Source organism: Pseudophryne corroboree, chromosome 1 (assembly GCF_028390025.1).
Source record: "Pseudophryne corroboree isolate aPseCor3 chromosome 1, aPseCor3.hap2, whole genome shotgun sequence".
Classification (NCBI taxonomy): domain Eukaryota; kingdom Metazoa; phylum Chordata; class Amphibia; order Anura; family Myobatrachidae; genus Pseudophryne; species Pseudophryne corroboree.
Genome location: NC_086444.1, coordinates 1,067,246,101 through 1,067,259,507, shown reverse-complemented (window position 1 = coordinate 1,067,259,507; position 13,407 = coordinate 1,067,246,101). Strand labels below are relative to the sequence as shown.

Below are 13,407 nucleotides of genomic sequence, written 5' to 3'. Positions count from 1 at the left end.
AAAGCATGTGACGTCAACCTGCGGCCCTCCAGCTGCTGTGGAACTACACAGTTTTGCTATTAAGGCATGCTACAACTGAGGAAGGGCATGCTGGGATGTGTAGTTAAACAAAAGCTGGAGGGCCACATGTTTAAGACCCATGACTCAGAGCTGGATTCTGAGACATACCTTATATTCATTGCAACTCCAGATGCCCCCTGTGACTGGAATGAGAACCGAAGGCTTATGCGACTAAACGCACATTCTGAGTCGTATGCAACTACACAATTGCACCGCCCCAACTCACCCATACTCGGTGCAGGAGATGCAACTGAATGTTGGTGCTGACAATACAAACGCAATTCCTGCTACGTGCTAACATCATACAAACCAACCAGAAAATACTTTGCTTGCATGTGTTTGCACTGTTGCTGCCAAGATGCCACCCAGAAATGTCCATATAGCGGCTGAAGAAACATGGCTGAGATTTTTCTGAATCGCTAGCGAGTTGTAAAAAAAAGCATGCACAGTACTGTATGTGATAAATCATTAGATGATGCCGTATTCGGAATTGCGTGCGACTCAGATCTGACCTTAATCGTCACATCAGCAGGTGTCACTGAGAAGAGAGCACCTGGTCCATCTGTTGCATGCTAGGACAAAAGGCTTTCTACTTATCATAGTTGTGCACCTGTCACTACAAGCAAACTTGTACTTTGACCTAAGCGCAATACAGGATGTACAGAGATCAGCATCACACTACAGATACTGGCTTCAGTGGGGTGTTATACTAATGAGAGTAAGTGGCTGATATTGCCGTCTCCATCATTTCCCCACTCTGACTTTGTTGTAGGCTCCTCGACACTATAAACAGTACACAATTTATTTGTGTGTAGCACTTGGTGGTTCACGGTATGAAAAGGAACGCATTATGATATATTACAGTTATGTCTCAAACAAATAGAAATCAATAATATTTAAGCTAACTTACCTGAGCAATGAACTGAATGATCTTCACAAATATATTAAGAGGTGTGTCGCGTGGTACTACACTACGGGAGCCTTTGGGGAAAAGTGCAGATACAATGCTCATAAGGCGGCTGTAAGAAACAACAGTAAGAAAACATGAACTATAATAAGATTCTGGAATGCTCTTCATATCACAATGGGAATAAGATGTACAGTATGGCACAGCATATGGGAGGGGGGGTACAGCGTAGAGCACAGATAGCATTATTTAGTTTTATCGTTCATGTTTTCAGAGTAGGGAGTTTGCAGTAATTAGTGTAACACTTATAAAGCTGCTACGTCTACATCTACAGGAGAAGATCTGTGATCAGCCTGTTGCAGGCACGTCAAGAATTTCCATAACTTACATAATGCAGAAGTTATTAAATTATAAAGGATATACAATGGGACCAGTGACAGTGTAAAATTAGTTTTTTTATTCATAAAAATAAATTGTTTTAATTGTTACAATACTGTATGTCCATATAGAGGATATGAACAGATCAGATTCCCACACCACGGGTGCAGAATAGCAGCTGACAGTACAGTAACCCAATTCACTTAGCTGCACGGCCTATACCTGCCCATTCACTTACAGTACCTTCAATAGGAATCCCTGGCTGGGGAACTACAAGGCTCACTAACTCAGGAGAAAATCAACTGACACCTGCACCATCTGAGACCAGAGCTGCTGCATTAAGACCACTGTCCTATGTAAGCTACAACAAGCAATGTCATAGTGAAGGAAACAAAAGTAATACGTTAAAAGTAAATAATAAGCAGTGTTCTCCCAGAAAATGTTGCCAGCCGGGTGGCATTAGGAAATAACTGGGTGGGGATAGTGCTATCTGGCTGGACACAGCTATAATGGTTACCAGCAATGCATGGTCCACCGTCCAAACCCTGTCCTGCTGTCACAGTAACATAAGCAGCAGCGGGACTCTGATTTGGTCAGTCAGGAGCCTGGAGCACGATAGTGATGGATGGTGTGTAAAATAAAAGCTGGGTGGAATGGCCATGGAATTGATCCTAGGGAGAACACTGAAAGGTGTTCTAAGTACTGAACTATCCAGCACTGCGGGTCCCGTATGTTATGCAGGCTTTGTATTGTACCAATGGGCTGTATGTCTGTACAAGGACTGTATCACAGAACCATTGACACAGTATGATATAGTATGTAGTGTGTGGACCCAGACTGCTATAGATCCTGCAAGATGCAAATTTCAGTCAAGGTAAAAATATAATCTATAGATCTGCTTCTAATTCTGAAAATGGCTAGCCCTGAAGGTGACCTATCAATCTGGCTGTTACGTTTCAGCTATGAGAGTAATTATAAACAATATAGCTAACACCGTTAAGTAGGGTACACATTAGAAGATTTTTTGAACGACTGGTTGTTTTCTGACGAATTGGAACAACCTAATGACGCACAATATATAGTTTGTCGTTTGTAAGATAATAGTGTGTATGCACTATATTGTTTGTCCAGGAGTTCAAGGGCAATTAGGACGACCATCGTGTCAATTGCACATTGGTGGTCATTCCGAGTTGTTCGCTCGGTAATTTTCTTTGCATCGCAGCGATTTTCCGCTAATTGCACATGCGCAATGTTCGCACTGCGACAAGTAAATTTGCTATGAACTTTGGTATTTTACTCACGGCATTACAAGGTTTTTTCTTCGTTCTGGTGATCGTAATGTGATTGACAGGAAGTGGGTGTTTCTGGGCGGAAACTGGCCGTTTTATGGGTGTGTGTGAAAAAACGCTGCCGTTTCTGGGAAAAACGCGGGAGTGTCTGAAGAAACAGGGGAGTGTCTGGGCGAACGCTGTGAGTGTTTGTGACGTCAAACCAGGAACGAAACTGACTGAACTGATCGCAGTGGCAGAGTAAGTCTGGAGCTACTCAGAAACTGCACAGAGAAGTCTTTTCGCAATATTGCGAATCTTTCGTTCGCAATTTTGCTAAGCTAAGATTCACTCCCAGTAGGCGGAGGCTTAGCGTGTGCAATGCTGCTAAAAGCAGCTTGCGAGCGAACAACTTGGAATGAGGGCCATTGTCTAATGTGTAACTTTTGTCTTCTCACTCCAGCAGAAAACACATATCGGAAACCATATTGTAACGACCTCCTTTCAGGAGCTCTTCCGTTCACCTCTCAGAAAGTACCACATGCTGTCATCATTTCTGGGCACATGACCCTTACAGAGAGAACATCAATGTCTTTATACTGTCTCTCTAAATAACGCTCATCTATATAATACCATGCCTATCCAGCATTTTAAAAGTCTCAAGGCACACACTGTAGTTTAGAAGCACACTTTACACATTCTTTTTACACTTCCACTGAGTCCCTTTGACTGTAGACTCCTTTTACTTCGATGAGCGGGGTAGATCTGTAATACTGACTGGCTTTTTGGAATAAATGGCCACTACCCTAGCCTCGATCTACAGTATGCTGCGAATGTGGTGGAAGAATTTGTCTACGAAATTACTCCAAGGAGCGTTTAATGGCAGAAGGCAACTTCAGCACAGTCCTTGACGTCACTTGATAAACTGCCTCTCGGTCACACTGGAGCTGGTCCCTCTTTGGAGAGCCATAAACTGTCCTCTATACTGCAAAAGAATGCTCTCTAAAACTCTTTGCGCTCCCTATACTCTTCAGTATTTCCATTATATGCTGGTGTTGAATGTGACAATATAACCTCAACTAAGGACAGACATTGCCATAATGTTATGTGTAATAACCAGTTTAACAGACCTGCTGATTGCGAGGAGGCGGCCCTTATGCCATTTAAAACTGAGCGTTAAACTCTCCCAGTTAAAATCAGTAGCTCTGTTACTGCTAACATATTATATGTAATACATAGTATATAGGATATACATATGCTACCTATGCGCAGTGAGATTATCATTCCAAATTGCAAACTAAACAGCAAGTATGAACAATGGCCCTCATTCCGAGTTGTTCGCTCGGTATTTTTCATCGCATCGCAGTGAGAATTCTCTTAGTGCGCATGCGTAATGTTCGCACTGCGCATGCGTCAAGTAACTTTACTAAGAAGAAAGTAATTTTACTCACGGCTTTTTCGTCGCTCCGGAGAACGCATTGTGATTGACAGGAAATGGGTGTTACTGGGCGGATGTACGGCGTTTTAGGGGCGTGTGGCAGGAAACGCTACCGTTTCCGGAAAAAACGCAGGCGTGTCTGGAGAAACGGTGGGAGTGCTTGGGCGAACGCTGGGTGTGTTTATGACGTCAGCCGGGACCGAAAAGCACTGAATTGATCGCACAGGCAGAGTAAGTCTGGAGTTACTCAGAAACTGCTAACTCGGTTTTGATCGCAATATTGCGAATACATCGGTCGCACATTTAAGATGTTTAGATTCACTCCCAGTAGGCGGCGGCTTAGCGTGTGTAACTCTGCTATAATCGCCTTGCGAGCGAACAACTCGGAATGAGGGCCAATAATCGTGCAGTTTATGGTTCAGAAGGTTAATCTGCGGTTAATGTGAAAAGAAGAGAGAGAATGAAGACAACACATGTTTGGGGTCAGATATTAGAGTAACGGGGCCCATACATCAGGCAGCTATCGGGGCAATTCCCCGTTCTGAGGATGCTTGTTCATTGGATCGTGAAAATCCTCTGTTCACGGATTCCGACCCAAAAGTGATCAAAATCAGCGAGTCTGGGATTTTTAACATGCACTACTTTGCAGATTCCCAGATGGATCACCGATCATCAATAGCCGCCGATCTGCAGGTTTGATTGGCTGACAGCAAAACGAGGAATCGGCCTGTATAAGTATGGGCCTCATAACTGAGGATTTATAGCGATTAAATGATGGATGAAAATCACTGTTTCTAAGAGGAACATAATGCCAGAAATGAAAGAACAGAAAAATAAAACTACTCAGTAGAATAAATTTGACCAGCTGGGCCTGAAAACCATCTTCTAACTAAACAATTACACATCATACCCAATAAAACAATAAGAAACTTTTACTTGCTGCAAGACTGTGTTCTATACCATTAGGACTACTCTACATTTACTGTACAGTCTTTTTTGTTTAGTAAAGGTGCATACACACTGGGCGTTTTTGCCCAGCATGTATGCATAGCGATGATCGCTGACATCGCTGGGCTGAAAAGCGCTCAGTGCATATACACTGAGCGCTTTTCCCCCTTGCCCAGCGATGTTAGCGGCTTTCCATAGCAGGACGCTATGGAAAGCCGCTCACCCAGCCGTTCGTCTACTGGTAATACCAGTAGATGAACGACGGCCGCCAGCGATGAAGCGGGAGCGCGCATCCGCGCTCACAGCTTGTGCATACACACTGAGCGGCTTTGAGCTGAAAGCAGCTCAACACACCAAAAGTGATCTGCTTTCAGCTCAAAATCGCCCAGTGTGTATGGGCCTTAACACAAGGAGAATCTGAGTAGATACTGTACGATGAAGAACCTGGAAATGACATTCTTGTTGGAATGCTACACAATACACTTCATACAGACTGAGATTATACAGGCAGGACAGCAGCGTTGTTGTAGGACATTTATAGAGAAGGGAAGACCGTTACCCACCTTTGTGTTACAGTGTTGCTTTCACATTTTATCCTAATAACATAAACCCACAATAATCTGTACAGGGATTCCAGTGCAACGCGGGACATTTTAGGGTCCTTATTCTGAAACATAGAAAACAAACATGACATTATAAAGAAGCCAGTCTGACAGTGGCAGTTCTACACAGGCCCAGACCAGCACGCTGAAAGTCATTTCTGCAGAACCATGACACTCACATACAGACACTTCCATCAAGATATATCCACTAATAATTCATGCAAACAGGCGTATAACTAGGATGTACTACACTATACTTTCACAGACTAGTAAGACCAATGTGTGTTGCCAATAACGGGAGTGTGTTTCCCAGAACAAAAAAAGAGGTGGCACTCAAACCCTGAAAATAGAAAACAATTGTTACGTTTCTGTAAATTTATTTTATAATAATGCTTTATTAAAGCTTTATATTGTTCATAGCATATCATTATGAACAAATGATATCCAGAAGTGCTATACTAAGACACAAAGACTTTTCTGCAGTACTGTGAGTGGGCAGGCTGCAGCTCGGTGTGGATGAATCTCTGGCAGACGCATGTGTGGGCATGTTCATAATTAAACATTTTGCTTATGTTACCAAACAAGGTCAGTCTCCAGACAACACCCAAGTAACCAGCCGTGTTATGTAAAGATGTCATTTGCTGTATAACCATGATACATGGAAAATGCCAGTCTGCCAGCAGTGACTGTAAAGCAGGCATGGCCAACCTGTTAGCTCTCCAGCTGTTGTGAAACTACAAGTCCCAGAACGGATGCCACAGTTTACTATTACAGAATGCTTAAACTGAGGCAGAGGATGCTGGGCCAGCCAACTGGAAAGTTAGAGGTTGGCCATGCCAGGTTTGCTGTAGTGTTGACTTAGGTTCACATACGGAATAACCTTAGATGCAATAACCAATAATTCAGCTGGAAGCGTTTTTGCTCTTATTTTACATAGTATCTTCAAGGCATAATCTATCCGTAGTCCATGGCTCTTTGAGCCATAAGGCCAGTACTGACCACTCAGCACACATCTCTCCTCCCGCTCAGCACAGCGTGTTGTGTGCTGAGCGAGGAAGGGGGGGTGTGGGTGCTGCTCACTTCACACAGCGCTGAAGTGAGTGACCCGCAAGATTGAGCTCGCATGAAGGCTCAATCTAGCACCGGCGATAGTGATGCGCAGGGCCGTGCATTGCTATCACTGGGGGGCAAACACAACAGATCCGTGCTTAAAATCTAAGCAATCAAGCTTAGATTTTAAACACAGATCTCTCCGTATGTACCCCCATATTGTTGCCAACTTTGAGAAAAAGCTCCCAGGGGCAAATGTGGTAGGACTTTGCGCTGTAAACTGCATCATTCCCTCCCCCACTGCAAAATACAACAAAGTGCCGCATTTTGGAGCTGGACCATGAAGACACTATTCACAGCAAATCACGTCATCACTGACCTGCCCACTTTACTGCAGTATTGACAGGATACGGGGGGGGGTTGACTACTTGCTCAGGAAAGGTCCCCAAAATTCGGAAATCTCCTGGACATTCTTGGAGAAGGTGTAGTATGGTATGCCAGCGGCCGGGCTCTCGGCGACCAGCATAATGGCGCCGGGAGACCGAACAACCGGCATACCAACAACTGCGCTCGCCACGCTATTTATTCTCCCTCTAGGGGGGTCGTGGACCCCCACAAGGGAGAATATCTGTCGGAATTCCGGCGCCGGTATACTGTGCGCTGGGATCCCGACAATCGGCAACCTGAAGACCACCCTCTTGGAGAGAATGCAAGTATGACTTGAGTACTATACAAAGTTAAATCATAATACCTTCACGTGTCCTTCCATTGTACGTGTGCCTTCTTTCCTATAACCTTCATAGTTTCCTACCCATTGTAAAACACATATAATAGATCCCAAATCGTCACCGTGATAATGATTCAGACAGATGTCTATAAATAATATTACGTGTGTCAGTCTGGAAGGCTGTGCAAAAATGTGTTGCCAAACAAGTAGTAGAAACCTGTTAATTGCCATGCAGGTGTTTCCAGAGGAAACAGATCATACAACAAGAGTAACACCAAACAACGTGAAGGTCAGTGGACAGCAACATAACAGTGGTTGGAGTTCAATGCAGGTAATAGAGTCTCATTAATACACAGAAGGATAACACCAGCTTTATGAACTCTGTATGTTTTAGTGGCTTCAACATTCATTTACAAATACAAAAAGCTGTAAAGTGATTACATTAGAACATTCCAGGCCCGAGTCTGAGCCAGATACAGCTGCAATGTCAGACACAGTGGTGCAATGGTTTTTGTGTGCGCATGTGTCCCTTTTGTTAGCACATAGGGGGTCATTCCGAGTTGATCGCTCGCTAACAGTTTTTAGCAGCCATGCAAACACTATGCCGCCACCCACTGGGAGTGTATTTTAGCTTAGCAGAAGTGTGAACGTTTTTATCGCAGAGTGCCTGCAAACATTTTTTGTGTAGTTTCAGAGTAGCTCAAAACCTACTCAGCGCTTGCGATCACTTCAGACTATTCAGTTCCGGATTCGACGTCACACATCCGCCCAGCGTTCGCCCAGCCACGCCTGCGTTTTCCCTGGCATGCCTGCGTTTTTCCGTACACTCCCTGAAAACGGTCAGTTGCCATCCAGAAAGGCCCACTTCATGTCAATCACTCTGCGGCAACCAGTGCGACTGAAATGCATCGCTAGACCCTGTGTGAAACTACATCGTTCGTTGTGCCCGTACGTCCCGCATGCGCAGAACTGCCGTTTTTTAGCCTGATCGCTGCGCTGCGAACAAATGCAGCTAGCGATCAACTCAGAATGACCACCATAGAGCGCAAGTACAGATTAATCTCACGATAGCAGGGCTGTATTTGAAATGTATGGGATGTTCCCGAATGGCAGCTAATCAGACGCATGAAGATGAAGCATCTTCTGGGAGTGCCGCAGACATGTCGTTGATTGTGGTTGCATACAGACACAGTGAATCACTTGGAAAGGGTTTGTTGGGTCGACACTCATTAGGTCAACAGGCAGTAGGTCGACACCTGGAAAAGGTCGACACGGACATGATCGATATGGGGGGGAAAATCGTCGAAAGGTGTTTTTTTTTTTGTGTCGCTTTGTTCGGAAAGTGACCGGGAACCCCAATTAGTGCACCATGTCCCCTCGCACGGCTTCGCTCACCATGCTTCGGGTTACTATTCCCAATCGTAGTCCACGTGGATCGTAAAGTACATTACGAAAAAGTACAAAAAAAAGAAAAAAAGAAAAAATCTGTGAAAAAAAATCTGTGGTCGACCTAATGACTTTCGACCTGAGTGAGGTCGACCTAAGGACCGATCACTCACATAGGAAGCCATGGCCCTCATTCCGAGTTGTTCGCTCGGTAAAAATCTTCGCATCGCAGCGATTTTCCGCTTAATGCGCATGCGCAATGTCCGCACTGCGACAAGTAAATTTGCTAAGCAGTTAGGTTTTTTACGCACGGCTTTTTCATCGTTCTGGCGATCGTAATGTGATTGACAGGAAATGGGTGTTACTGGGCGGAAACAGGCCGTTTTATGGGCGTGTGGGAAAAAACGCGGGAGTGGCCGGAGAAACGGAGGAGTGTCTGGGCGAACGCTGGGTGTGTTTGTGACGTCAAACCAGGAACGACAAGCAGTGAAATGATCGCAGATGCCGAGTAAGTCTGGAGCTACTCAGAAACTGCTACGAGGTGTGTAATCGCAATATTGCGAATACATCGTTCGCAATTTTAAGATGCTAAGATTCACTCCCAGTAGGCGGCGGCTTAGCATGAGCAAATCTGCTAAAATCCACTTGCGAACGAACAACTCGGAATGACCCCCAATATTCAGATGGGTACACTGCACCAGCCATAAGACTGGTGCAGGTTTAGATGATGCCACTCTTATTCCATTGTTTGAAGACGTTCAAAGCAGGCATCTCAGTCTTTGCACATTTGGACGCATGGATGTGCACCTGGGACGGCTTTGTAGCGGCATTAGCATACTGTCACAGACACAGCTGCCTCCTACTCAAAATCAGGGCCTACATACACTGCCTGGAGAAAGTATCTGCAGTACAATTCTTCCTGCGGCTCTCGACAAAATTAGACATGCCTGATCCTTCTTACTTCAACAATGTCCCTAGTGTCTAGCGCATTTGACGCTCATGATTAATTGGTTCTGCCCACAAACTGTCCACAGTGATACTCCCACCCGTTAATACTGTTACTTGTTTATGAAGGAACAATTTAATGAACAGGTTGACAGTTTGTTCCCATTAGCATTGCTTGCAAAGTCCTGTGCATATAGCATCCTGAAATGATCCGGAGGAATTATATATTGCAAAACATAAAGTAAAGTAATAGTAAGACCCATAGGATGGCTGCTATGGCCAGACAGAGATCTCCTGTGTTGCAGCTTCTCCCATGAACTCACCTGAAGAGTTTCTATTTGCTTTCTGATACTGTTGTTAGATGGCATCTAAATAAAGCAACATGAGACAGCAAAACATAACAAACATGAGAATGGAGCAACATGCATGTTAGATGAAAAAAGCACAAAACAAATAGCACATAACTAAAAGAAGCAGGGAAAAGGGGAATGGTCCTGGTTCTACTGGTGCCATATGCTTGTGGAACCTCTGTAATGAATAAGAGTTCTTCTTAGATCTACTACACTGCTTGCATCAAATTCTCATACTGCACCTATCATTTCCTAACAAGTATACTTGTACTATATAGCGTGTTATGGGCCCTACACACTGGGCGATAATACTGAAAGATATGAACGATCTCGTTCATTAATGAACGAGATACCGTTCATATCTTTCAGTGTGGAGGCACCAGCGATGAACGATGCGCGGCCTCGCGCTCGTTCATTGCTGGTACCCCGTCGCTTGTGCATGCAGGCCAATATGGACAATCTCTTCCGCATTTGCCTACAGTGCTATGGAGCCGGGTGACGGGGGGAGTGAAGAAACTTATATACTCTATAGAAACTTAATACACTATATGCACAAAAGTATTCAGACACCTGACCATTATACCAACAGGGACTGTAATTCAAATACATATACTTTAATATGGAGATGTCCCATCCCTACTTAAGGCTATAACAGCTTCCACTCTTCTTGGAAGGCTTTCCACAAGATTTTGGAGTGTTTCTGTAGGAATGTGTGCCCATTCATTCTGTAGAGTATTTATGAGGTTAGGAACAGATGTTGGAGGAGTAGGCCTGGCTCGCAATCTCTGTTCCAGTTCATTGCTAAGGTGCTCCATGGGGTTGAGGTCACGGCTCTGTGCAGGCCAGTCAAGTTCTTCCACACCAAACCATGTCTGGTTAGTCCTTGCTTTGCACACTGGGGCATAGTCATGTTGGAATAGAAAAGTGTCTTCCCCAAACTGTCGACACAAAGTTGGAAGCACAGCATTATCTTAGTATGCTGAAGCATTAAGATTGCCCTTCACTGGAGATAAGGAGCCTAGCCCAAACCCTGAAAAACAGCCCCATACCATTTATCCCTCCTCCACCAAACTACAACGTTAGAATAATGCATTCAGGCTGGTAACGTTCTCCTGGCATCTGCCAAACCCAGACTCGCCCATCTGACTGCCAAACAGAGAAACGTGATTCGTCACTCCACCGAATACATTTCCACTGCTCCACAGTCCATTGCCAGTGTGTTTTACATCACTCCATCCGATGCTTGCCATTGAACTTGGTGATGTGAGGCTTGCATGCAGCTGCTCGGCCATGGAAACACATTCCATTAAGCTCCAGCCGAACAGTTTTTGTGTTTACATTAATGCCAGTGGAAGTTCGTAACTCTTCAGCTATGGAATCTGCAGAGTGTTGGTGACTCTTATGCACCATACGCCTTATCAGTCTGGAACCCCACCCTGTCATTTTTTCGTCTTCCGTTTCGTGGCTGAGTTGCTGTTGTTCCTAAACGTGTCCACTTTCCAATAATATCACTTACAGCTGACTGTGGAATTTCCAGCAGGGATGAAATTTCATTAAGTCTTCTTGCAAAGGTGGAATCCTGTCACAGTACCACACTTGAAGTCACTGAAATCTCAAGAACGACCCATCACAAATGTTTGCAAATGGAGACTGCATGGCTAGGAGCTAGATTTTACATGCAGCAATGGGTCTGATTGAAACACCTGAATTCAATGATTAACAGGTGTGGCCAAATACTTTTGTCCATACAGTGTATCTGAAACTAAAGGTGCCCATACACTAGTGTGATTTGGGCCCTTTTCATCCAATTCAGACACATCGGGCCGAGAAATTGGATGAAAAGCATCAAATCGCATGTGTTTTACCTCAGATTCTGATGCGCAGCCCAGTCGCATCGGATTGGAGCCGGAGATTGCAAAGACTGCACTATACATTTAGCGGTTCCGGCAGCCTCTGCTGGGATTACAAACTATACATCATATGCAAAATAACTCCATACGATGTATCATATGTGATCCTGCTGCCCGAGAAGCTGTCGGGCAGTTTAAGGGAGTGTATGGGGACCTTAAGACTTAAAATCAAAACAAGTTACTCAGACAGCTCGGACATGGTAATTTGGAATATATACAAATATACATAAACCTTTTCCGAGCCATGACGGAACCATAACCTCCTCAGCTAGTGAAAGACTTTCTATCGGTGTAAAAGTGGCTCAAACTAATACAAAAATGTCCTGAAACTTTTATACATAGGAAGGTTTTCAATTGCACCTTCAAATATAGCACATTTTATTGCTAGTGCAATTCACAAAATTCAGCTCTAGTAACTAATAATGCCGTACATATTACAGGTTGAGTCTCCCTTATCCAAAATGCCCGGGACCAGAGGTATTTTGGATATGGGATTTTTCCGTATTTTGGAATAATTGCATACCATAATGAGATATCATGGTGATGGGACCTAAATCTAAGCACAGAATGCATTTATGTTACATATACACCTTATACACACAGCCTGAAGGTAATTTTAGCCAATATTTTTTATAACTTTGTGCATTAAACAAAGTGTGTCTACATTCACACAATTCATTTATGTTTCATATACACCTTATACACACAGCCTGAAGGTCATTTAATACAATATTTTTAATAACTTTGTGTATTAAACAAAGTTTGTGTACATTGAGCCATCAAAAAACAAAGGTTTCACTATCTCACTCTCACTCAAAAAAGTCCGTATTTCGGAATATTCCGTATTTCGGAATATTTGGATATGGGATACTCAACCTGTATTGCTAATTTAGGTCTCTCTGCATCTCCAGTGGAAACGTTGTCATGTTCCAACTAAGGAAATCTGCAGTTGTGGAGCTTACTAGATGTATAACCGATGCCATGGTAGAAGTTACGTAACGCTGATAAAACTACACAATCAGGAAAATAAGAATTTACTTACCGATAATTCTATTTCTCATAGTCCGTAGTGGATGCTGGGAACTCCGTAAGGACCATGGGGAATAGCGGCTCTGCAGGAGACTGGGCACAAAAGTAAAGCTTTAGGACTACCTGGTGTGCACTGGCTCCTCCCCCTATGACCCTCCTCCAAGCCTCAGTTAGGATACTGTGCCCGGACGAGCGTACACAATAAGGAAGGATTTATGAATCCCGGGTAAGACTCATACCAGCCACACCGATCACACCGTACAACCTGTGATCTGAATCCAGTTAACAGCATGATAACAGAGGAGCCTCTGGAAAGATGGCTCACAACCACAATAACCCGATTTTTGTAACAATAACTATGTACAAGTATTGCAGACAATCCGCACTTGGGATGGGCGCCCAGCATCCA

General features: G+C 44.1%; 1 protein-coding gene across 10 annotated transcripts in view; it reads right to left on the bottom strand.

The window, feature by feature from the left end:
- FRYL (FRY like transcription coactivator) overlaps positions 1-13,407 on the bottom strand; it is a 541,692-nt gene that overhangs the window by 162,899 nt on the left and 365,386 nt on the right. For 8 of the 10 annotated variants that reach the window (XM_063920961.1, XM_063920963.1, XM_063920960.1 and 5 more), the window contains 3 exons: positions 10,033-10,077; positions 5,563-5,666; positions 971-1,079 (listed from right to left, as the gene is read on the bottom strand). In XM_063920961.1, coding sequence (XP_063777031.1) covers positions 971-1,079; positions 5,563-5,666; positions 10,033-10,077 — 258 coding nt within the window. The remainder of the gene's footprint in view (positions 1-970; positions 1,080-5,562; positions 5,667-10,032; positions 10,078-13,407) is intronic. The other 2 variants (XM_063920956.1, XM_063920957.1) reach the window with 1 other exon arrangement.